At 40.9% G+C, this 27,500-nt stretch overlaps 2 protein-coding genes across 8 annotated transcripts in view; one reads left to right on the plus strand and one right to left on the minus strand.

Moving 5' to 3' along the window:
* nrxn3a (neurexin 3a) overlaps window positions 1–27,500 on the minus strand; it is a 299,346-nt gene that overhangs the window by 86,851 nt on the left and 184,995 nt on the right. The gene's annotated exons all lie outside the window — the stretch shown is intronic.
* On the plus strand, window positions 19,304–23,850 carry LOC310731473 (uncharacterized protein). Its single transcript, XM_083551155.1, has 2 exons — window positions 19,304–20,122; window positions 20,192–23,850. The coding sequence occupies exon 2, from the start codon at window positions 22,871–22,873 to the stop codon at window positions 23,174–23,176; it is 306 nt and encodes a 101-aa protein (XP_083407281.1). The 5' UTR covers window positions 19,304–20,122; window positions 20,192–22,870; the 3' UTR covers window positions 23,177–23,850.

Raw genomic sequence — 27,500 nt, forward strand, 5'->3', positions numbered from 1 at the left:
CTCGGGCCCCGAACAGGCTGCTCGCCCGCGGGGACGCCGCCTGCGCCGTGACAAAGAGGACAGCGAGGGCATGTCTGCCATCACGTTAACGCCGGCAACAGATAAATCACCATGTGTGTGTGTGTGTGTGGAGCGCGACGCTGCAGACGACTGACATTCACATTTAGACCGGCGAGGAAAACGATCGAGGCGCGCCATGTCTTCATTATCGGATAATCGGATAATAAGAAAATTACAAAAGAAATCTACAGATATCGCGGTGTTGCAGAGGTGGAAATAATTTTCATGGATTCTTTTACATATCGTAAAAAGAAGAGAAAAAGCTTATTTTTCTGTTCTATGCTGTAATTTAGAGCACTGGCTCTGGAACTGGAGACTCCTTTCATGTACTTTATGTTTATATGGAGCTGTATAAATCCCTGTTGCTATAGAAACAGGCATTAATTAATTAATTAATTATTTAATTAATAAAAGTGTTAGAGCTGCTGTTGGACCTCGTGACCAGGGTTTGCATGCTGTTGTTGTGTGGGAAGTCTTTACACCAGACGCTTTTACAGTCTAAAAGCTGCTGAGAAGAAGTTTGGACTTAAAGGGAAATAATTTGAGACACGGCACGGTGAGCTGGCAGAGTGAAATAAAGGATGCAAATCTCTCAGTCTTTCTGCCAGGTGTGTGTATGTGTGTGTGTGTTTGTGTGTGTGTGGTGTGTGTGTGTGTGTGTGTGTGTGTGTATACGAAGCGCAGAATAAAAGAGAGAGAAATCAAAGACACGATGTGCATGTCGCAGCCAACGGCGAAATTTAAAAGCAGCTCGAAATACCAGATTAGTGAAAGAGAGCTACACGAAACAGCAGCGAGGAAATTAGCATATATTCATGATCTTTTTTTTTTTTACAATCGGAAAAGTCAAACCGTGTGCTTTAGTGTCTAAAGGTGATCACTCTGAACTAACACGTCACATAAAAGGTACACAGGTGCATCTGTTTTTTGTGGGGGTTTTTTTTGCTAGCAACAGAATCCTAGCAGGCAAAAAATAAACAAAATGATTTTAACCAGAAGAAAAAAAAAAAAGGTTGCGTGAAATTCGATCTCGTTCATCAGCCGGCGCCTCTAAAGATCCCTAGCAGAAGTTAAAAATTAGCCTGCACTTGGCCCAGATGAGCTGGGGCAGTTCGGATGACAGGCGCATTTCAAGGTTATGCTGAATAAAGGCAGACGGATCAGTTAAACAGGACGACTGAAATCGTCTTATTCTCCTGAGGGTCAGAGACAAAAAGAAACTCAACGCTGACTGATGGATCAATAATGCAGACGGTCAGACTGAAGCTGCTTCAAGTCCGAGGAAATTAAAACGCTTCTATGATCACTGCGCTTGATATATATATATATATATATATATATGCCTTTGGATGTTGTAGCATGAAATTCTCCCTTCACTTCAACCCAAACCTGTTCCAGCACCAGCACAACAATACCCCTGAACACAAAAACCAGCTCCATGAAGATCTGCTTTACATTGGTTGGAGTAAAAGATCTGGAGATCTTTGGGATGAATGTGAACGCTGACTGCACCCCAGGCCTCCTCCCCTCGCTGCATGTATCTCCACAAAATCTAGTAGAACATCTTCCCAGAAGAGTGGAGCCTATTCTAACAGACATGTGGAAAGGGACGATGAAAAAGAAGCACATACTAATCTCATGCATCAGGTGTCCACACATTGTATAGAGACACCAGGATCTGTCTGAATCCTGGATTCTGATTGGCTGGAAGGTGTGTGTTCAAACCGCTGAACACACAGGTAGCGTTCTAAATTAATGCACCACCATATACACATCTGTAGCAGCTGTAGATGTTTTCTAATGATAGAGCTACATGAATGATTTGACTTTTATTGCGATTAATGTAATTTTGATGAATGGGTCGCCGTGCAAGATGAATTTGACGAACTGGAGAAATAAAATGAGAAATAAACAATAAAAGGAGGAATATCATTGGAAAAAGGCAACATGAGTTTAACACCAAAAGCTTCAATATCAGTAGAAACGCACTTCAGACACACCGCTTACATTTTCAGTAAGTTATGACGAATAATTTATATTGCTTTAACAAAGGTGTAAAAATATCTACATTAATAATTGTTTTTTTTTTATAAATATAGTATCCAAAAAAATAAAATAAATAATAATAATATTGTATCCAGAAAATGGGGGGGGAGTGGTGGCTCCAGCGGTTAAGGCGCTGGGTTGCCGATCGGAAGGTCTGGGGTTCAAGCCCCGGTATCGCCAAGCTGCCACTCTTGGGCCCTTGAGCAAGGCCCTTAACCCTCTATGCTCCGGGGGTCCCTTACGGGGAAAATATCAAGATCCGTGACGTCGGAGTGACGTGGGGCCGCCTTCCCGTGGGCTCACCACCTGCAGGAGGGACCGTAAGGGACGGTGCTGTGAGGATTGGGCAGCAGTCGAAGGCGGGGGCCTGCTTAGACTGCTGCCCCCGCGACCCGAATTACGGATAAGCGGGAGAAAATGAATGAAAAATGAATGAATAGTATCCAAAACTAAAATAAATATAAATATATAAATAAAATTATATATATAATTAAAAAAAAATATCTACATAACATTTTTTTTTATAAAAAATATGTGCAATGCAACTTTTTATATTATTTTAATTTATTTATTTTATTTATCTTTTATAAAAATGTATTACTGGAAGCTTCTGTTGCCAAAACAAATCCCTTTTAAGTGAAAACATACTTTGCAATATAGTTCTTAATGATTCTGATTAAAAACCAGCTCGCTAACTGCAGCTCACACTTAATCACACATTGTTCAATGTATTTGTCTTTTCAGAGTTCAAAAACTTCTGTGATTTCGATTTGTCTCCAGGATAAACACTGAGAGTGTGAGTGTTTGTGTGTGTGTGTGTGTGTGTGTGTGTGTGTGTGTGTGTGTGTGTGTGTGTGTGTGTGTGTATTGCAGGCGAGACTAAAGCTAATAACTGTTTAGCCAAACGGACAGAACATCAACTTTGCCATACGGATCTTCTACAGTTACACCATGTGAAAGGGTTATTCATACTAATGCATAATAACATGATTATAACCTTTGATTTTATCTCAGTCCCTTTTCTACATACAATTCCTTATAGACTCTTTATTCATATAAAAAAAGAAGCGTCATGTTACCAGGCGACTCGCCTCCTTCAGCAAGCAGGCGGCAAACACAGAGAGACACAGAGAGAGACAGGAGGATAAAAAGAGACAGGAGCATAGAAAAGAAGGCAGTAGGAGAGAGACAAAGAGAGACAGAGAGAGAGACAGAAGAATAGAAAAAGAGACTGGAGGATAGAGAAGAAGGTAGTAGGAGAGAGAGAGAGAGAGAGAGAGAGAGGGGGGGGGGGGGGGAATAGAAAAAGAGACTGAAGGATAGAGAAGAAGGCAGTAGAAGAGAGAGAGAGAGAAAGAGAGCAAGAGAGAGAGAGAGAGAGAGAGAGAGTGAGACAGAGAGAGACAGAGAGAGACAGAGAGAGACAGGAGGATAAAAAAGAGGCAGGAGGATAGAAAAGAAGGCAGTAGTAGAGAGAGACACAGAAAGAGAGACAGAAGAATAGAAAAAGAGACTGGAGGATAGAGAAGAAGGCAGTAGGAGAGATAGAGAGAGAGAGAGAGAGAGAGAGAGAGAGAGAGAGAGAGAGAGAGAGAGAGAGAGAGAAAGTGGTCACGTCATTCCCGCAGCTCATTTCATCAGCACTGAGGAAGTGCGGTCTGATTAAAACAGAGTAGAGATGAAGCCCAGGGGAAAAGCTTTCTGCTTCCATTTACAGTCAATAATTCCCTTTGATGATACAAATCTAATAGAAGGCCTTTAACTGCGTCGTGTCGGAGCGTCGTGTCGGAGCGTCGTGTCGGAACGCCGGGAGCGAGCGAGCGGATCGGGAGGAGGGCGAGGCGTGGGACGGGGGTGTTGGTCTCTCGGGTTGCGCTTCCCGAGCCGCACGCCAGCAGGATGAGGAATGTGGGAGGTGTTTGTGTTCCCCTGCAGCAGGGAAAGCTGTTATCCACACAGCACTTTCAGCACCGGTTCACACCTAAACATGCGCAGACGCCTGAATATTATTTTCTTTTTTTTTTTACTCAGAGCTTCAGCCGAGCGCTGCAGCCTGGAGCCCGCGGCGCAGTTCAGGAAGCATACTAATTCCACTCTGTTTAAAAATTCAACACTCAATCTCAAGTCCGAGATGGAGAGCGGAAACATTTCTCCTGTACGCCGCTGTAACAAATTCTCCGAGCCACAAATCGTTTATCTTACACTTAATTTGTAGGCTATCAAAAAGTCATGGAGCCTTAATTTATTTGCCCTCAGAGACCAGGAATGATGGACGACAAAACACTTTCTCATAGAGACATAAATAAATATATATATTTTATATGAAACGATATTGAATTCTATTCGAAGGACTGGAATTGTAACAAATTCTGCTCATTTGGTTATTTATTAATTAAATGTATTTCTTCTTATCAATTGTTCATCTTAAAATAAGATATGTATCTTAACTTTTTAAAAACATTTTTTACGCCACAAATGACCGTAAAAACACTGTGAAATTCATAATAACCCAAAATTCCCAAATTGTTATAAATGTTATAATACCATTTAATACGTCAATACACATGTTGTTACAATGACTTATGGACAAAAATGTGACACTTTATAGTGTACGATTATGACTTGAAGAACAAAACACTTTATAAAGTGTTCATTAAACCTTATAACAAAAATTTACCATATGTGAGTGCAGGTCGTTTAAAAACAGTGTTTAATTCACTAGTTGATTTGATTGGACGCAAAACTGAAATGATTAAACATTAAACTAGTTGATTTGATTGGACGCTAAACTGAAATGATTGGACATTGAACTAGTTGATTTGATTGGACGCTAAACTGAAATGATTAGACATTGAACTAGTTGATTTGATTGGACGCTAAACTGAAATGATTAGACATTGAACTAGTTGATTTGATTGGACGCTAAACTGAAATGATTAGACATTGAACTAGTTGATTTGATCGGATGCTAAACTGAAATGATTGGACATTGAACTAGTTGATTTGATTGGATGCTAAACTGAAATGATTGGACATTGAACTAGTTGATTTGATTGGACGCTAAACTGAAATGATTCGACATTAAACTAGTTGATTTAAATGGATGCTAAACTGAAATGATTGGACATTGAACTAGTTGATTTGATTGGACGCTAAACTGAAATGATTAGACATTAAACTTGTTGATTTGATTGGACGCTAAACTGAAATGATTAGACATTAAACTAGTTGATTTGATTGGACGCTAAACTGAAATGATTAGACATTAAACTAGTTGATTTGATTGGACGGTAGACTGAAATGATTAGACATTAAACTAGTTGATTTGATTGGATGCTGTCCTGTTCCCATGTGAATGACTACTGCATGTATGTTGGCTAAATGAGAGAAGAACACTAGCAGATTTGTACTAAGAAGTTTGAAAGTAAAAATATAAAAATGTTGAATTAAAGGAAAGATTTTCGGTTAAAAGACTACATTTATTTCACTGTAATATATTTGGTAAAACACTACTGCAGCAGTAAATATGCCCTGGTGTGTTGTTGCCCTGGTGAGGGTGATGTGAAGAAGTCAGGGTTCTCAGTATTCTGATTAAACTCTAAGTATGTAACATTCACACGGCACACTGGAGCTACATGACTGCGGTTGGTAAAGGATCTGGCCTGCTTTTGTCTCTCCGTGTGGAACTCGCTCTTTATTTCTGTGTAACACCGAGTCTTTTAGCTGTACTTGGCTCACGCTCAGCCATGTGGCCGTACTCATCTGAGCTGCATTTAGATGACCTTTCACTGGAATCCCCAGCAGACCCCGGCTGGGGCAGAGTCTGTGCGTTCGTCTGCATTTTAACCAGCCCTCACAAACAAACGACAAAGAGATCGGATCGCTCGCGGACACCGACGCTACGCCGTCCTTCTGCTCAAAAGCGTGAGCTTACAGTTAACAATAACTCTGACCTTCTGAACGTCTGATGACCAGCTGATACGATGCACTGATAACATACTGATATTACAATGTGTGTAGTAATAATAGTGTACACCTGGTGGACAGTGGACTCCTGACTCCTATAAGATGCGCATGAACTTTCTGAGCACCATTTTCGAGTGTGTTTGTGGAGATTTGTGGAGATTTGTTCAGCCACAGCGGAGTTTGTGTACACATTTATCCCAAAGGTGTAACTGTTACCTCTCCGTTACCGATTAGTTCTGATGGGTTTTATTCCTGCATAACAATTACAGCAATTAAACCATATCTCATCCAAGCTAATGATTCATTTATATAATCTTTTTGTGGAAGATCCTTAAAAAAAAATTAAAACAATAAGAACAAGTGCATTAATCTACATGCAAAAGTATTGGACCCCTGACTTTACCACTTGGATGTGGTTCCTCCCCAAAATATTACCACAAAATTGGAGAACGTCTTTGGTGACAATTAGGAGACCCAACCCTGCTTCCAGCATTAGATTAGATTGGATTAGATTAGATTAAATGTTGTCATTGTTTAGAGTACAAGGCCAATGAAATGCACTTAGCATCTAACCAGAAGTGCAAATAGATATGTTTTAAATGGGTTGGATTTGGTGGAAGATGTCCTGCTATAGAGCTCTAACCCTGGTGAACACCTTTGGGATGAATGACGGTTGACTGGACCCCAGACCTCCTAACTTCATCTCAACTACATCAGTACCTGACTTTACTAACACAGCACAAATATCTATAAAATTGAGTGGAACATCTTCCTAGAACAGTGGAGGTTATTATAACAGGGAATGAAGACTAAATATGGAATGGAATGTTCAAAAAGAAGCACATGCTGTATGTGCTCCTGTCACAGCTGCTGTTAAAGAACCAATCAGAATCCAGAATTTGAGAATGCTGTGAAAATTATACCAGTTTGATTAATTTTTTGTTTTTCAATAATTCCACGTGAGAAGATATGAAAGACACACTTAAGGTTCTCGAGTTAAATTTTACAAAATCTAGCACGTGTTCTGTGGTACAGAAGTCAATCCTCAGTTATACTGAGCAAAAAGAAAGAACGAAAGAAACAAAAACTCTAAAGAAAGTCATGTTGAGTTATTACACAGTACATAAAATGTGCTAACGCGTCGTTTGAGCGCTGTTTTAGCGATATCGACGCGAAGACGCGACACGACTGTTTTGATGATAACTGTTTTGATGTTCTGAGTGTGGAGTGATGAAACTGCTGGATGTGATCAAAAATAAAAAGGGTTGCAAAGAGAAAAAAAGAACATCAGAGGGAGTCGGTGGTGAGACTCGCGAGCAGCCGGGTGTAAGTCGAGTGTAAGCCACTCCGCCCAATGAAAGGGAAAACAAGGAAAATCAATTTAAAGTCGCCGCACACACTTTTATGAGGCTGCGAGAGCAAATGGCTGTCTGTCAGAAGCCATTACATCCATCGCCATGTTCCTTCGGCAACGTAATTTATGGAGATGGAAAAGGAGGAATACGGCGAACACTTTTTATGCCAGTGAGTACATTAAGTAAAGTCACCATTGCAAAATGATGAGCAAACCTTTAAGTCACACACACACACACACACACACACACACACACACACACACACACACACACACACACACACACACACACACACACACACACACAAAAAGGCTTGTTTAAGTGGGAGTGAGAAAGCCATTAGCCTTCCCCAAGCTCGACTATTCAATTAAAATTTCACACCTCGGAAAGAGAAATGAAACAATGAAGAAAAATAAAAATTGCTTTCATTCAGCGCCTCTTTTTTAAACACACACACACACACACACACACACACACACACACACACACACACACACACACACAAAGGGATATTTTACATGGCCACTCGAGCTAGGAATATGAAAATAGATCAGCGTCTCAGGAAAGCGGCCATAGCGCTAAAGCAGCCATTGTGGCACAGAAACCCGTCTTTTCCTACAAAAAAAATAAATAAATAAAGCCGGATTTTTATATCCAAGCTTCTCATAAACAAAGCCTGTGAACAGAAAATGGTGAATTTATGTTCATCGTTCCTTTCAGCATGAGCGTCCTCCGTTTCCGATTCGCATTTCTTCATTTCACTAGATTTCCCAGGAGATCTCGTCCCATTAAACTGCCACCGCAAATGGATTTATATTTTTGTCGCATTTCTGCCTTCTTGCCTATAAGCCACAAAACTCTTTCCTAGCGTACCTCAGCTATCACTGCAGGCCACAAAACTCTTTCCTAGCGTACCTCAGCTATCACTGCAGGCCACAAAACTCTTTCCTAGCGTACCTCAGCTATCACTGCAGGCCACAAAACTCTTTCCTAGCGTACCTCAGCTATCACTGCAGGCCACAAAACTCTTTCCTAGCGTACCTCAGCTATCACTGCAGGCCACAAAACTCTTTCCTAGCGTACCTCAGCTATCACTGCAGGCCACAAAACTCTTTCCTAGCGTACCTCAGCTATCAATGCAGGCCACTAAACTCTTTCCTAGCGTACCTCAGCTATCACTGCAGGCCACAAAACTCTTTCCTAGCGTACCTCAGCTATCACTGCAGGCCACAAAACTCTTTCCTAGCGTACCTCAGCTATCACTGCAGGCCACTAAACTCTTTCCTAGCGTACCTCAGCTATCACTGCAGGCCACAAAACTCTTTCCTAGCGTACCTCAGCTATCACTGCAGGCCACCAAACTCTTTCCTAGCGTACCTCAGCTATCACTGCAGGCCACTAAACTCTTTCCTAGCGTACCTCAGCTATCACTGCAGGCCCCAAAACTCTTTCCTAGCGTACCTCAGCTATCACTGCAGGCCACTAAACTCTTTCCTAGCGTACCTCAGCTATCACTGCAGGCCACAAAACTCTTTCCTAGCGTACCTCAGCTATCACTGCAGGCCACTAAACTCTTTCCTAGCGTACCTCAGCTATCACTGCAGGCCACAAAACTCTTTCCTAGCGTACCTCAGCTATCACTGCAGGCCACTAAACTCTTTCCTAGCGTACCTCAGCTATCACTGCAGGCCACAAAACTCTTTCCTAGCGTACCTCAGCTATCACTGCAGGCCACTAAACTATTTCCTAGCGTACCTCAGCTATCACTGCAGGCCACAAAACTCTTTCCTAGCGTACCTCAGCTATCACTGCAGGTTCACAGCCACTTCCCTACGGTCACTCATGCTGTTTTCGAGGTCACACTCGGAGGAGACTGCTGTCTGCCCTCTTCTGCATACCTCAGACACAGGGACAATGTTGAATATGAAGATGCGATGGAGTCACATGCCTAATGTCCTTCACTGAAACTGTAAAAACTGTCCACATTTTTCTGATTCATGATAATCAGTCTTAGTTTACTCATATATATATATATATATATATATATATATATATATATATATATATATATATATATATATATATATATATATATATATATATATGTATATTTATTTATTCATTAGGGCTGTCAATCGATTAAAATATTTAATGGCGATTAATCGCATGATTGTCGTGAGTAACTCGTGATTAATGGCAACTTATTTTCACATTTTTATCTGTTTTAAATGTACCTTAAAAAAAGTTTTTTTTATACTCTAATCCACATTAGCATCTACAACTATGGATGCAAATGTATGTTAAATATTAGTGAATCCATCCTCAAAATAAAGCATAAAAAATAGATGTTTTAAAGATCATAGATGTTTTTCAAAGAACTTGTTCATGTCCATTAAACACGTGAAAAATAGAACATCGAAATACCAGGTTCCCGTGCAATTTACTTACACAAACCTGTCTACATTTTTAGATGATGACAGGGATGACAGATGACAGGGCAGCTCGTAAAAATATTTTTGTAAATGTTTTAAAGTAATTATTGCTTTAAAACATTGCATAAGTTTTAAATGGCGTAAATCGTCAGAACACCAAACGGAACTTTGGCTTTGTTTCCACCCGGACCGTTTTAATTGCCGGATGTGTGCATCACAGCGGATTTGATGCATTAGTAAAAACAAATATTTATGGATTAAAATATTTTTTTTCCGGATTTTTTTTTATTTTTAGATCTGAGTAATGGAAGGACATCGTAAAATAAATGTGTGTTGGTTTAAAGGTTAAATTTCGCCCCTTTCATAATTATTAATTTCTTTTTATAAAAATGGTCAAACAGATCAAACAGATCAGTCTAATGTCCACTATATACCTGTTTAATATACAATATCTGGGCACTATACCTGTCTAATGTATGCTATATACCTGTCCAAGATCTACTTTACACTATATAACTGTCTAATGTACTATACATAAGTCTAATGGACATTGTTTATGTGCCCACATGCTATGTGTTTGCAAAAAGTGCAAAAACACACTGAATGCCCCTGAACACAAAGATTTCAGTGACTGTGTCTCTGTTTCGAGATTGTTTTCAAGTCATCTCTATCCTGTAAGACAATAAGGATGAAATTTAATATAAAACAATTCTGTTTCTAGTTCCTGCTAGCCTCTGTGTGTGTGTGTTTGTGTGTGTGTGTGTGTGTGTGTGTGTGTGTGTGTGTGTGTGTGTGTGTGTGTGTGTGTGTGTGTGTGTGAGTGAATAAAACTACAGGATACACTGCTGTTGAATCATTTACTGCAGTGCCTGAGACAGAGACTGAGAAAAAAGACAAAGAGAGAACAAAGAAAATAACTCTCGGGGCTTGGTAATATTCCCCAACCATGTTCCTCAAAGAAAAGAAAATGTAATGACACTGAGTTCTATTGTTGGCTTATGAAAGAGGTTGCAAAGGGGCAGTGTTTAAGGCTTTTGGAGTGGAGCTAAAGCCACTCTGCCATGCTGCCACTCTACCATGATGCCTCTCTGCCATGCTACCAGACTGGGGGGAAAGAACTGGCCTGTGGAAAAACAGCATGCTGTGACTGAGGCTTCCTTCACGTCCACACAAAAACAGAACCAGACACCTTTACAGATTTGTTTTGGTGTTTCACACACAGGATTTTACACAATGCAGCTGAATTTCAGCCAAGAACACATGAATATTTATGAAAGCTGGCGTTTCTTTTTCCCGGCTTTTGAACACTCACTTTGTGTTTACCAAATGATCAGTGGTGGAATACACCGTTCCTGTTCTTGAGTAAATGCATAAATCCCCTGCTCACACAGCATAACTCCTACAGTACATCTTCTTTTTAAATTTCTACAAGAAAAAGGTACAAACGTACTCAATTTGAAATAAAGCATCGAAAAGAAAAAAATCCTGGTCGCTTAAAAACCTACATAATATGGACAAGTTTGTGGACACCTGACTATGAGATTGGTATGTGCTTCTTTTTGAACATCCCATCCACGTTTGGTCCTCATTTGCTGTTACAATAAGCTTCACTCTTCTGGGAAGACCAGTTTTTTGTGGAGATTTGTTGCGATTCATTCAGCTACATGGGTGTTAGTCTAGTCAGGTACTGATGTAGTTAGGGTGAGGAGACCTGGGGTGGAGTCAGTGTGAAAAATTCATCCCAAAGCTGATCTTCAGGAGATCTTCCACTCCAACTCATGTAAAGCATATCTTCATGAAGCTGGCTTTGTGCACAGGGTTCAAGTGAAGGGACAATTCAAATGCTACTGCATCTACATACATCCTATATTATTGTGTCCCTACATTTTTGTTGGTCCTGATAATTTCTCCATATACCGTATGTATATACACGATCTTGCAAACCTTTCACATTACATTATTATCATAGTTAAATAAATAATTGTCTCAGATGCTCAAACAAATGTGCAAATGTGTATAATTCAATATTCTTTACAGTTTAATCACAATCGTAAATATTAATAACATCCTGTTTATTATCAACAGCAAGAGTTATTATTTGTTAGTTTTAAAGTATTCGGGTTCCTGGAACGCTGGGAAATGAAAACTCTAGAACATTACTGCTGAAAAAAAACTGAACGTGCACATTATATGCAGGGACATGATGGAATAGGTTTTTGTTTTTCAGCTGAGGAAAATCAGTGTAACAGCCAGAACAATCTGTAAAGAACGTATCCAGTGAAAACCCCCACGAGGCCCTTGAAGGTGTGACTCCTAGGGCCGGGAAGTGTGTGAAATAAACCATGGTCCATGATTAAGTGTATAAACTCTAACACAGTCCCAAGAGTGAGCGGGAGGGAATAAATTAGCTCTGCTATTGGCTGGTAATTAAGTAGCTCCAGTGTATGCACACGCACTCGCTGCATAATGGTCCATCTTCTGGAATTGAAAATTTAAACCATCAAATAGAGGTAGGGAGAAACCAGTAGGGGTGTCCAGGAGCTCCAAATGACGCCTCATTATCTTGAGTTCGAGGAGTGTTTTCTAAACTCCGGGGCACTCGCAATATGTTTTTGCTTTGTGTGGTTCTTTTTTAAAAGTTTTATCCCCCATCCGGACGTGACGCTTCCTTCTTCCCGAGCTCTGACTTCCCACCGATACACCGCATCAAACAAAAGGGACATGTGAGATAACGGGGCATCAGCCGGTGTGGCAGCTCATTAATTTTCAGAGTGGCAGCGCTCTATCTTATCCCGGCTCCTGAGAGCACGACCGGCGCCGAGCCGAGGTGACGGACACTTGATTACGAGGCCGTGCGGTTTGTCAGATCGTAATCATGGGTCTTCCTGAGGCCGTCATGTGCTGCGGGATGTGCTGCAGGACGCTACGGCTTCTATTAAGGTTAGTTTTGCGAGGCTTTAATGCAGATAGGAAACTATGCCTTAATTCACAAACATCCAGAAGATCAGTAGGAAGAAATGTCTACATTCCTGTATGTGTTTCTATTCTTGTTTGTACATTGTTGGGTTTTTCATAAACATCTAAAAACTGAAAATAGACACCATTCCTCTACTTGATGTTCTGCCAAGAAGTGGGAAAGACAGAACCGAGACACCAGGAACCTCCTCATTTGTGCACTCTGCTTCCAAAACTTCAACTTTCTTGCTAATAAGGTGCTTTTCATCTCATAGCTCGCCAACTGGCCCAGCTGTCTCTTGTGTAACCCAGAGTCGTATAGCTGCACTGCATCATCCTGGGACTTCAGTTTTTCCTTCATTAACCTCATTACGCTCTTGCTCTCGCTCTGGCTACAATATCCACGCCTCCTTATAATAACTGTGTGTGGTTCTGTAACATAACCTAAGAACGACACAAAGCTGCTAACTTCTCACAAGAGTTTACAAATAGTTACAAGGTGCAAGATCCAAAAGTGCAAGATCCAAATCTGTGCTCTATTACACATCAGTGAAGCCATTTTTCAATTCTTAAAGTCCAAATCCAAAGGCTGAAGTCTAAATCCCAGCACCACCAAGCTGCCACTGCTGGGCCCTTGAGCAAGGCCCTTAACCCCTTACCTGCTCAAGTGAATAAATGGGATAATTGTACAAGGTGGAAAAAGTTCTGATACTAGTTTTGTAACACACCAACAGATAGCAGCACAAGGCTGCACACACAGTCACAGGAAGCACCAACCTTCATAAGTCAGTGTGCCAAAAGACATCGTCCTGTGCAGCTGGTGCTGTTCTGACCACGAGTGCACCCTGTCACCGAGCTTTTCCTTACATGTAAACAACATGTTCTCACTTCCGCAGCCACCCTACTCGCTAGAATTGGCTCCTGTGGACTACACACTCTTCCCATAGATGAAGATCCAGCTTAAAGTCCACCGCTTTGACACTATTGCTGAGATCCGGCGCGAAACACAGAAGGTGCTTCACACACATTTCGAAAAGAACACTCCCAGGACACGTTCCAGAAGTGGCAGGAACGCTGGAAGCGCTGCATTGTCATGAAAGGGGACTATTTTGAAGGTAATAGTGTGTAAACGTAGATAAATAAAGTGTTTTTTTGTAAATGGAGCTACTGTAGTTTCGAAACTTTTTGTTACCACCTCGTAAGTTGCTCTGGATAAGAGCGTCTGCCAAATGCGGTAATTGTAAGCAGGTGATTGGTGGCACAAATGTGTAAAAACCCCTAAACCCTGCAACAGTGCGTATTTACTGTATACAGTTACTATTAAATCAATGACAGTAATTTTTTGTAAAATCATGAATCCTGTCTGCAGCTCAAGCTTCTTCTCTCAGAATTTCCTGTTTCTGCTCTGCGAATGAGAAGCGGAATCGTGCTTTTCATGACGCAGATCAAAGCCAGAGTGTCCAAACACCTTAAGTCTCCACATCAGATTTTGAGAATAGCAGTGCTGTTTCATTTTCATTTCCGAGCGTTCTGTTAGTAACCCATAAAAAAGGGAACATATGTGAGAAGTAGGTGTGATAGAGGGAGGTGATGAAGAGGAAAAATAGCACAGATAACATCTGTGACCACTTGGAGATTTTCTGTCATCTCGTAGCGTTCGAGTGGAACAGCGGCTCGGCCTTCTTTGTTCTGGCTGATAATAAACTCGCAGCCGCTCGAAAGCGACCTCACCGATGCGACTCTTTGGGTTTTATTCAAATGCAGGGAGCTTTTAGCAGAAGCTCGGCAGCGTGGAGTAAATAAAGAGCTCCGGCTGAATGCCAGGTAATGCCTTTTCTACCACTTCTATCATGAGCCAGACCACAACTTTCCATGTGCGCGCGTGACGATGAGATTTCAGCGACAACACAAATCACAGTAGAAAACGGATCATTGGGATTTTACATAAACTATATCTGATGCTTTAACAAGCTTTAAAGTGTCTTCAATGATTTCCCCAGTGACGTTCCTCCAGTGCCCCGATCACAACTTAAGTTCCTACATGAAGTTTGTTTCAACTTAAAATGGATTTGTATCTATTTTATTTTTGTTTGCCCATCCAGAACTGCCAAGCTGCCACTGTTGGGCCCTTGAGCAAGGCCCTTAACCCTCTCAGCTCCAGAGGAGATGTATCATGCTGCTCTGGGATATGTGAAGAAAGAATTTGACTTTTCAAAGCCCTCCGTGTCAGACGTGTCAGGGATAAGCTAGCACTGGTAAGAATAGTGCTATGGTGACAGTGTTGCATGGGTTATATTTCTAGTAAAGGGAAAGACTCTAGCTGAAATGTAAACACTACACAAGCAGCTCATACTACGAGGCAGCGATAAAATCATGAATGGCTGTTTCTTTAGATGTTATACTCATTCAAGATTGTTTGGAACACAAACTTTACCCACAGGATCGAACACTTCCATGAGTTGGCAAAAAAAGCACTGGCCTTCTATAAATTGAAATGCTCGACACATTCTAAGTTCTTAGGCGGCTTGTAGCTTCCGGATCAGAGCCGGGGCGAACAGGAAATGCTTCATCTGCTCCTGCTCGGATGAGCGCTAGTCAATAGCAGGGGCAGGAGGAGTGAGTCATTTCCCACTCACTAGACACCGAGCGGAGCTGAAGTGCCACGGAATGCAGCTATCTCGATGACCTCTCGAGCTTGACGATCCTATCAACTAGCCATTAGCTGGTTCACCGCCATCAAACACCTGTAGGTGAAAACGCACTTCGGATTGCAAAAAAGATCCTCATGCCGTCTGCCGTTGTATCTGACACCATGCGCTTTTATAACGCGCTCGCGCTGTGTTTGTGTTTCCGCGCAACTAGTAATTGGATGTTGTAAAAGATTCGCTCGTGAAAACGGCAGTTTGGATGATTGCAGTGGGCAGTGGAGTGATGCAGATCCTACACTAATAATTACAATCAAGATGATATCAGTCTCTCTTTCAAGCCCTCATCTTCTCCAACTGCTCTAATAAACTCCAGCACTAGCTCTAAAGTCATCCTTCTTAGCATTAGAGACGTTCAGACATTTCCAAGGGTCATGTTTGTTTCTCATATACAGCGCTTACACAAAGAAGTCTTGAGTCTCCAACATAAAATCTGCCTCTATCGGTGAAGCATGGTGGTGGTAGCGCAGTATTCAGGATTAGGATTCTGTATTATTTCCTTTCCACAGGTACTCGGGTACTCAAACACAGCTTGCCGTTTTATTGAGGAACTGGAAAGTATCCTGAAGATTATCTGGTCTGACACTTAAGATTCCATCCATATATAGGAACTTCAAAACAACTTTACGATGGTTGCAATGATTATATTTTGGGTGTTCGGTGCCCAAGGCCCTGTAAAAGTCACTTCCGAAGTGCATTTGAAAGCGTCAGAGCTGCTCAAAGAAAATAAATGAATAAGCACCAGCTCAGTCCGATTCCAGAACTCGGGAAGGGAATATTTTCCTCTGCTCATTGAGCAGCTTGCGGGGGAAAAAAGTGAAATTCTTATCAAGTGTGTTTTGATCGACGTGCCGCCTCGTCAAACGCATTTGCGAGGAAGAAGACCCGTTGATCCCAGACGTGAACTCGGGAGTCTCAAGCAAAGCCCCCGGTTCTCTGTGCTCCTGCTAACAGGTGCACTGAATAAACAAAGCGTATGCGGTGTGTGCCGTCTCGCGTTCATCTGTCAGGTCTTACAAGGGAATGTTCACCGCTTCGTTATTATTTGTATATTTAAACCGACGTCGTGCCATCAAAGAACTCGGTTATGTGCAAGGGTTTAGTCAGATCACTGCACGTTGTCCGGTTGTGTTTTTTTTTTTTTTTTTTTTTTTTTTACAGGGAGGCGTTACGTGAGCAGATGCATGTTCCATGGAGTGTTACGATTTTCCCCCAAACACAAACAACAACATGATCAAAAAAGGGAGGAAACAGAGTAGGCAAGGATGTTCTGTATAGCCACTTGAGGGAGGAACTGGTAAGGAACATGATAATAACGTAATTCTGGATTCTGATTGGTCAAAAGGTTCAATTCAAATCATATGTAGATTCATTGTGGATGTGGAGCATTTTTAACAATGGACGTTGTCTCAAAGCAGTTTAACAGAGAGGAGCATTTTATAAAGTTGAATAAGAGTTTATAAGTTTAGTGCCTATAAGTTTGTTTCTTTTTATTCCTAATAAATGAGCCAGTGGCAACTGTGGCATGAAAACCTCCCTGAGACATAACCTTGAGAGGAACCAGACTAAAAATAGATCTCATCCTCATTCTCAACACCAAATGCCCAGCCATTACAATTCCATGATTGTTGAGGTTTTACTGTTTAGTGACTGGTACTTAGATGCGGAACTGTTCATGCAACCTGTGGTGCTGAACCATTGTAGAAGACTGTTAAATTAATTACAGTCCAAATCCATCCTCAAAGTCCTTGAGGCTACGCTTACACTAATCCGCATCATAATTTGAAAACGGCGTTTTCGTCTGAAAAGCTACGTAATGCCGTCCCGTGTGGACGGAATGCAAAGGTAAAGAAAAAGACATGTTTTAAAATAAAAACGTATAAGTGTGGACATGGCATTAGTTGCTCAGTAACTTCATGGATCTTTAGACTGTTGGTCTCCAGCTGCAAAGTCTCCAAAGGTATTGACTAGAAGGTGTTTATTTATTTACAACATCAGTAGCTGGTGGTTTATTCGATGGTTTTCTATAGTAAAAGGCATTTGGACGGCAGACAACAGTGTGATAGTTGATAATGAAGTATTTCACATTCATGGAAGGAGTTCCCAGTTCCAGTGCTTTGTTCAGGACAGAAGATCGGACGCGATGACGCAATACAGTAACGTACAGTAATTGAGAGCACTAAATGTAGCTATAATCGGATAGAAATCGCACATGTACTACATAAAACACTAATAGCTGATTAGTTGTGGTATAAGAGGAATAAAACACTTTATGCCATGAGCTTCCTGGAACTTCAAGTGTGAGGAGATGATTATTTTTTAAATGTGTATGTATGTATTTGTATATAAATATATATGTTTAATGCCTTCTTAGGATTTTCCTCATTTTTTCCCTCCCCACCTCTCTCTCTCCACCTCTCTCTCTCTCTCTCTCTCTCTCTCTCCACCTCTCTCTCTCTCTCTCTCTCTCTCTCTCTCTCTCTCTCTCTCTCTCACAGGCTCGGTAAAAATCCCGTTATCTGGCACTCCGCCCCGTGCTCGCCGTTTCTAATAATCCCTATCCCGAGGACACGGATCTAAAATCTGCTTTGATCTGAGTTTTATTTCACAGTGAGATGATGCGGCGGCGTTTTTCGGTGAAGGCCCATGCCGGCTTCAACCTGCTCTTAACCTGGTTAAGTGTAATGTTCCTAAAGCTGTGAGGCCTTCACGGAAACTCCAATAACACACACACACACACACACACACACACACACATCCAGGCAGCACTTTCAGAAAGTTCAGGAAGTTCCGAAGTGAAAAGTGACTTCCTGCACTGTAATATAACAGAATTGTACTCTTACGCATCGTGAGTCAATCACGGACATCAGCAGACGGCCGGACTGGTAATCAGAGCGTACACACACGAGCTCGGAGCGGAGTGTGTGACGGAGCGTGATAATAAGTTAAGGAGAAAGTGGGTTTTATACTCTTTTCTTTTCTAAAGCAAATGCTATTGATAATAGGTGCATTAAATGTCCTGTGTGTTTTTCTTTTTACATTAAATTTTTCTTAATCGGGATTATAATGGCGGGGCAATTACTGCAATTATGATTTAGTGCTTCTGTCAAGCTTGATAAGGAGAGAGCGCTTAAAAAAAACCCACAATCTCGTTCTAATTAAACACGATTAAACAATTACAGGAGAACAGAATTCATTTCGATTATAAAACAGCTGGAAAGTTCATCCATACAGTTCTATGGCAAATAATGCAATATAGTTAAGTATAATAATAATAATTACCCTAGCCCCACCCGTGTACCCGTTAGCCCCGCCCATGCACACAAAACTCCTCCCAACTCCTCCCCCACAACCTTTTTTTTAAACATTTTTCACATCCATTAAAAAAATATATATATATTTTTTTCACATTTTCTTCCCCTTAAATGTCAGGTGTGTGTTCTGAAGGTGCGAATGCTAAACCTGAACAAAACTACGATTTCTTTTACTTCCTGATCATTTTATTTATCCCTTTAAAAGAGCTCCTTTATCGCCCCCAAACAAGCCTGGGATGTTTGATCCTTTTTTATTTTTATTTATGAATATGTTTGATTTAAATCGGGTTTGTGTGTGTTTGTTTGCTCGACATGTTTAAACTGGATTATTATGATCCATAAAAAACAGATTTTATTTAAAAAGTGCTGAAGTGAAGAAAAATCTCGGAGGCATTCGTTATTTTATTTCGGACATTTTTATGAAGATCTTTAGTTTGGCTAAAAGGGTTTAGTCCGCTTTTTAAAAACTGTTTTTTTACTGAAGTTTTGAAAGTCAGATTCATTTTATCCTTTTATTGCCCTTTCAAAAAATCCAAAAGAAAGAGGGAAAGAGGGAATGAAGGAGAGAAGGAAAGCTAGTCTGGCTAAAGGTCAAGCACAAAAGTGGAGCTGAACTCAAATGCAATTTACTTCTTTACTCAGTGAAACACAGCAGATTCACACCCTGAAATTTTTACTCTTTTCTTAAAAAAAAAAAAGAATAATAATAATATGAATTAATTAAATGTATTTATCTATTTATCAAATTTTTGCTGAAAACCATAAACTTGCATTATTTTTGTAAATATTTTGACAGTTTATAGAAACACAGCATGTTGACGTTAAGAGGAAAAACTGAATTTTGTCTTTTTTACTATTTAATTAAATAAATAAATAAATAAATACATTTTTTTCACTAATTATTATTTTCAGTTATTATTTAGTTTCTAGTTAGTACGTTAGTTGGTTAAAGGCTTCACCAAATCCTGTGGATTTGAGGACATGAACTGTGAAAAAGAGAAAAGAAGTAGAGGAGGATGAGAAGGAGGACGAGAATGAGGAGTTTAAGACCCAGCAGAGCTACACCACATTCGCAGTCATCCTCTGAACTCTAAACAAAAGCCTGCTTTATTGGGTCATCCATCTGCTTACACACACACACACACACACACACACACACACACACACACACACACACACACACACACACACACACACACAATCCTGAACATAATCTAATCCAGACCTTTTATTCTCTGTAAGCACAGAAGTGTGTGTGTGTGTGTGTGTGTGTGTGTGTGTGTGTGTGTGTGTGTGTGTGTGTGTGTGTGTTTGTGTGTGTGTGTGTGTGTGTGTGTGTGTGTGTGTGTGTTATTTAGTCATACAGGTGGTGTAAAGAAATAAAAACCGATATAATTTTCACCTCGGAGCTAAATTCTTTCTGGAAGAACACACACACACACACACACACACACACACACACACACACACACACACACACAAACACTGTTCACATGCACACACACACACACACACACACACACACACACACACACACAGCCCCCCCCCATCTTTCTATTCTTTTCATCTATCTATCCATCCATCCATCCATCCATCCATCCATCCATCCCTCTCTCTCTCTCTCTCTCTCTCTCTCTCTCTCTCTCTCTCTCTCTCTCTCTCTCTCTCTCTCCTCTCTCTCTCTAAAATTGTTGTGGTGTAATTTTGAAAGCAAGATGACCTCGTTATTGCCCCCCACCCCCCTAAAAAAAATAAAAAAATAAAAAAAAATCATGAGCATGTCTGGTTTCAGAAAACAGAGGAAATAAATAAGTGGAGATGAGTGTTTGTGCAGGACAGGACGCTCGTGGCCAAAACATTTCCATTGTTAACATAATGAGTCTATTAGGACTGTTTTTCCTTTTTCTCCATTTAAGTGCGTTCAGAGTTTCGGTTTAAATGTGCGGCGATTGAAAATAAATAAATAAATAAATAATACAAACTGCATTTTATAAGGAATTAATTCTGAATGTTTGATTAGTAATGAAATGAAAAACAAAACTAACTAAAATAAAAATGAGATACTATGAACCCATTTAGTAAAAAACATCTAACTCATTTTTAAACCCTTCAATAGATCATGAAATAATGAATGAAAGAAAGTGGAGAAAATTTTATGATCAGTAACTGATAGAAACTGCTGCGTGACCCCAAACTCAAAGACATGTTTGTTTCCTTTAATTAGGCAGCAGAATTTAAATGTTTGATACCATTACACACACACACACACACACACACACACACACACACACACACACACACACACACACACACACAGGATGTAAAGACGCTGTGTGAGATAAATAAGCCGATCTAATTGCAAGAAACAAAAACCCTGAACGCAATGAGGTGCGAAAAGCTGCAACACATCACTCTAAAGAAATAAATTAGAGCGTTTTTTTTTCCGTTCTAATGGGATCACAGAAACCGGCTCTCAGCTGGAATAAGCCTCGCTTCCTGCTCACCACCACACAATTCAACTCCGTATTAACCCGAGGACTTTCCAGAATGTGGAATAAAGAGTCACGGATTCAGACTACATCTGGAAAACAGCATGAGACAAAGTGACCTTCCTGAACACTTCTTTCTGTCTCATTTGGCACCATTAAGGCATGAGTACATTTTAGTACATTTTACACTGCAAGATCTTTAGGCTAATATACCTCACTAAAGGTACTAAAGGTCTACAAGGTAAAGTACTGTTTGGTACCGTTATCCTTTTTCAATACAGCACCCCATCACATTCGCAAAACTTTGTAGACAAAAAAATTACAAAACACATCCAGACATTGAACGTGTGACACGTCCATTCAATGATTCAGTTCTATACACAAATAAGTACCAGGTACTCCAAGAACAAAGGGTACTAACCGATACTCTTGTTTCCTCTGTGTACTTGGTTAAATTTCTACTGTAACATTCAATTATAATACAATCTACACATGTGGACTGTAAAAAAGTGATAATTAATAAAGATACTCGAGATGCACATATCTAAAAAAAAAAAAAAGTGGTACCAAAGGTATACATGAAAAAAAGTACTTTTTAGCAGCGCACCATTGCACCCACTGAACACACCACAGCATCCATGAAACCGCTTAACAAAACATTTATTTGACTGTCCAAATATATATATATATATATATAATACATAATCATATTTAATGATTTATTACCGTTACACCATCAGCTTTTCCAGACGTTCAAACTTGACCTGAAAATCAACCAGCACCTGAAGGCATCACAGCAGCTGTGAGGTGGATCAGCAGTACTGGATTACCAGAACTGCACCTTGAAACCAACTCTTTGGACCTATAAATGTACACGCACACGTGGAAGACACTGAAGTACAGAAGAAAAGCGTGACTAGTTGTGAATCTGAGGCAGATCGAGAACTAGGAACGTTACAAGGTACGTTATAGTAAAAAGGGTTTCTGCTTGAGAGTGAAGGACGAGGAAAGCTCTCGCTTGGGTTTTTCGTTTCTGCACTGTCACATCACCTAGTCAACACCTTCAACAGGATGAGCAAAATTTAGAAACAAAGCACAATTGTTGAATAAGTTCAGCAGGTTTTGGACTAACCGAATCGAACTGGGGACACTTTAATGGCTCTGGTTTGAACGCTTTTCTAGATATTTAGTATCTATACACCTTTTATTGAAAAAACTTCGATGAAGGTTTCAGGAACATGTTATATGATGAGTTTTGTAGGTAAGAGGTGCTCTACAGGTATCAAAGGTGAAAAGCTTTATTTCCGAGAGCGCACCATTAGATCGCTCGATCAGAAATCATCTTTCCAGTCAAACGTACAAACATGCACCTCCAAAGAGAAGAGCAAAATCGCACGACGATCCATGGAGCTGTATGAAGCGCTGAAGATGTGATGAAGAAGTCAAGATAATGATGAAGGCATGAGACTACCAGCTGTCAGTGAGCAAGCCCAAAGGGGGTTGAGAGACTCACCGTGTCCGCTCCGGAGAGACGCTGATGAGCGGTAGATGGAGACTGGAGCCGAGTGGAGGACATGCGAGTCCCGCTCTGAGTGCGCGTGCGAGGTGGACGCTAAAGGACGCCCGGCGGGTGCTATGGAGTTCCCGGTGTACCTGGTGGACGATGAAGAGCTCCACACCGATCCAGCGATACATCCCAAAGTCAGAGACCACATCCATACCCGAGAGGTCCAGACGGAGACGTGGACGGAGCCGAAGCCGCCCGCGGGCCGCCGCTCCGCTCTGCAAGGACGCATGACGCACGTCCGAGTCGAAACGCAGACACTGGGTACGCGCAGAGGGGCTCTCTCATGATGGAGAAAGCCCCATGGCTAGGACGCAGCAGCACCACCAACACCTTTACCTCTACCGCCACCTCTCTCACCTCTACCTGGACCCCCGCCGCTGCGCTCCTCTCCCAGCCTGCGCGCGCAGTTAAAGCGGAGGACGCACGGACGGTCGCGCACGTGCGCCGCTAATTAAGCGGCGTCTAATTTCCGGGGGTCGTGACCCATGATTTCGAGTCGATCACAAGGAAAAAAAAAAGGGAATGTCACCTGCGTTCCAGAAAAGGACAAAAAAATATAGATCTATAAATAAAAAACATATAAAAAAACTTTCACACGAAGAAACCAAACTCCGTTCCCATGAAAAAGCGCAGTCATCGTCCTTACGGAAAATAAATGAAAAAAGAGGGAATGAAAGCAAAAAAAAAAAAAAAAAAAAAAAAGAGCTGCGGATAAACCCGGGGTTCAATCCTCACGCGGGTGCGCGCACACACACACACGCAGTCACACATACACACACACACTCACACATACACACACTCACACATACACACACTCTTTCTCTTTTTCCTCCTTCCTCTCGCTCGCTTTCTATCTGCCTCTCCCTCGGCGCGCGCTGCCGATGATGCGCTGCGCGCGGTTCAGTCGGAGCCTTGACGCACTTCTAGCTAGGAGCACTGCTTGGCAATGCGCGCGAGCGTTTGTGCGTGTGTGTGTGTGAGAGAGAGAGAGAAAGTAGGGAGGGAGAGAGAGAGAGAGAGAGAGGAGAGAGAGAGAGAGAGAGAGAGAGAGAGAGAGAGAGAGAATGTGTGTGTGTGTGTTTTCAGAGTACAGGTGATGAAAGAAACAAAGCACATCAGCATGGGGAAAAATGAAAAAGGAGTGTGTGCGTGTGTGTGTGTGTGTGTGTGTGTGTGTGTGTGTGTGTGTGTGTGTGTGTGTGTGTGTGTGTGTGTGTGTACATGGACAAAATGAAGAGGAAAAAAAAACCAAGCCATTCGATGCAAATTTTCAGCCAACAACGAACAAATGCGGCAAAAACATTGCAGAGCAAGTTGAGGGCTACTCAGGGGGAAAACAAAACGGGATAAAAATGAGAGAGAGAGAGAGAGAGAGAGAGAGAGAGAGAGAGAGAGAGAGAGAGAGAGAGAGAGAGAGAGCGAGAGCAACACTGTATATTAATTAATTAATTATTAATTGATTAATTATTAATAACAGTGAATTAAATTCAGAGAGAGAGAGAGAGAGCGAGAGAGGTGGGGGGGGAGAGGGACTCAAAAGAAAGAGGGAAATCGAGGAAGGAGCGAGAGAAGAGAGAAAGAGAGCTTGTCTGCTAAAGGTGTAATGAAAACTAACACGTATGACAACAGCCTCTATACTGCTCATATACAGTTCATATAATGCTCATACACTGCTTATGTTCAGCTCCTACACTTCTTATAGACAGCTTATACACTGCTCATATACAGCTCACACACATACAGATCATTTAAAGCTCATACATTGCTCATTTTAAAGTTCGTACACAGCTCATATCAATTTTATACACTGCTCATATACAGCTCATATGAAACTCATACAGATGTCATACACAGCTTATTCACCAATAAGGCACAGCTCCTACAAAACTCATATAGAGCTAAGACACTGCTCATATCCGCTCATTCAGACCTCAAACAGCTCATACACAGAAAAGTGACAGCTCATATACAGACCTCATATACAACTAATTCAATACATATGCACTGCTCATAAACAGCTACTACACAGCTCATATATATCTCATACAGACCATACAGCTCATACACAGCTCATGTACAGCTCTTATACAGCTTACATACAGCTCATGTACAGCTCATATACAGCTTATATACAGCTCATGTACAGCTCATATACAGCTTATATACAGCTCATGTACAGCTCATATACAGCTTATATACAGCTCATGTACAGCTCATATACAGCTTATATACAGCTCATGTACAGCTCATATACTGCTTATATACAGCTCATGTACAGCTCATATACAGCTTATATACAGCTCATGTACAGCTCCTATACAGCTTATATACAGCTCATGTACAGCTCATATAAAGCTTATATACAGCTCATGTACAGCTCATGTATAGCTCATTTACAGCTTATATACAGCTCATGTACAGCTCATATACTGCTTATATACAGCTTATATACAGCTCATGTACAGCTCATATACTGCTTATATACAGCTTATACACAGCTCATGTACAGCTCATATACAGCTTATACACAGCTCATGTACAGCTCATAAACAGCTTATACACAGCTCATATACAGCTTATACACAGCTCATGTGTGCTTTTCACTCCTTCTCCGTCTTCACTCTTCACACTTCAACCAGTAGCTGCATCAGTGCTTTTCACTGATATTATTGTGCTGAAAAACTCTCCCAACATACAGACTGTAACATACAAAACTACACATGTTCTTAATCACAGATACACTCAATCAAAGTCAGAGAAAAGACAGAGAGAAAACAGAGACGGCATCAAAATACATCTGTCCCAAAGATGCTAATTTATCAGGAGGCTGTAGAGGTTTCATTAAAGTGCATGCTCATCCTCTCAGTGGAGGATGCTTAGCCTGAGGCGTTCTGTCGTCTAACACACACACACACACACACACACACACACACACACACACACACACACACACACACACACACACACACAGGCTTAAAGCCACATTCACATTTAGTAAAAATGGATGGAAAAAATATTACTACATCAGGACGTCGTAAGTTTGACCCCATAGCCAGCTGTGCTGCACATCTGCTGCCCAGTGATGTGCAGTCATGCTTTGGAGCCACCTACAGGACACATGCGTTTCCTCCTAAGTAAACGTTTTTTCTTTTTGCGTGAAAGCTCAGCGTGAGTGTCTTCTGTAGTGCAGATTAACGAAAAGCCATTGCGCACACACACACACACACACACACACACACACACACACACACACTGCCCCCACCCCACTGCGTTTAAAATCCAGCCTCCGTGTTTGTGTCATGTTGCGGAAGTGAAGATGGGGTGGAATACTGATGCACAGCTGTCCCGGCCAATCCACGGATCATACATGCAAAATCTGGAAAAGCTCATCTGTCGCTACAGATTCATCTGTGCGTAGTTTCTGTTCTCACTTATGCTACAGCAGCTATAAACTGTTTTCTTCTTTTGACCATTGTCAAAAAAACATTGTCCTGTTGCAAAAGGTGCGACTGCACATTAGCTGAGAGGTTTGCAAGATCATGGCTGGCGCCCCCTCCCTAAAAAAAGAGGGGTAAAAAAATATGCTAATAAAAAGACTACATTCAATGGCGCCCCCTATGTGTGGTGCCCCTATGCACTGCATGTACTGCATCCACAATTTTTGCACTATGTAATCACGAAGAATTTTTACTCTGTCCTGAAGATATCAGAGAAACTTAAAGCTTTTCCTCTGACACTGGAGACTCCTTCCATGGATCTTTATTAACTCAAAGGAACGTGCGGTGTACAAATCCCTGTTAATGAGCCGCTACTGTAGCAACCAAAACATATCAGAACTGCTCTTAGCTGCTAGAAAACACATTACATCTATGAGAATCCAGAATTTAAAAGCACTGGAGAACTTCGATAAATTAAAAAAAATTAAGAATTCCAAAGTAAGAGCTAATAAAAAAAAAAAAAAATATATATATATATATATATATATATATATATATATATATATATATATATATAGAGAGAGAGAGAGAGAGAGAACTATATTCTGATTACATTTCTATTAATTGATTAAATTGAATTAAATTAAATTCATAATAATTGCATTAAAAATGATAACATTTGAAAAAATGTACATGGAAATATTTAAAATGACAAAGTTCAAAGATTAATAGATTGTAGAGAATAAATTAATAGATATTCTAAAATAAAAGTTCCGTTTGATCCTCTGTAAGTTCAAAACCGGAGTTGAAAGTAAAAGTACGAACTTTATGCTTTCAAATATCAATGATATTCTAAGTAAAATAAATTAAAGAAAGGAAAAGACAAAGGGTAAAAAAAAAAGGCAAAGAAATCAGGGCTCAATTATATTCCAGCTAAAGTGTAGTATATAATCATCGTAGGCCCGAGTGGTCAGTCAGAAACACCTTGGTGTGAATAAGTGCTCAGCACCGCCGAGCGTTTTGTGTAACCTGGTATTTAAGGTGCATTAACTGACTGCTTTTCTTTCTCTTCTGCATTCCCGTGTGAGATTGAGTGCTGCGTGCCACTCAGCGCCGCTCAAATCACCTCTTTGCTGTATTTTTGGATTGTTCTGACAGTCAGTTTTAGATTTTT

The sequence above is a fragment of the Silurus aristotelis genome (genome assembly GCF_946808225.1).
Source record: "Silurus aristotelis genome assembly, chromosome: 9".
NCBI lineage: Eukaryota > Metazoa > Chordata > Actinopteri > Siluriformes > Siluridae > Silurus > Silurus aristotelis.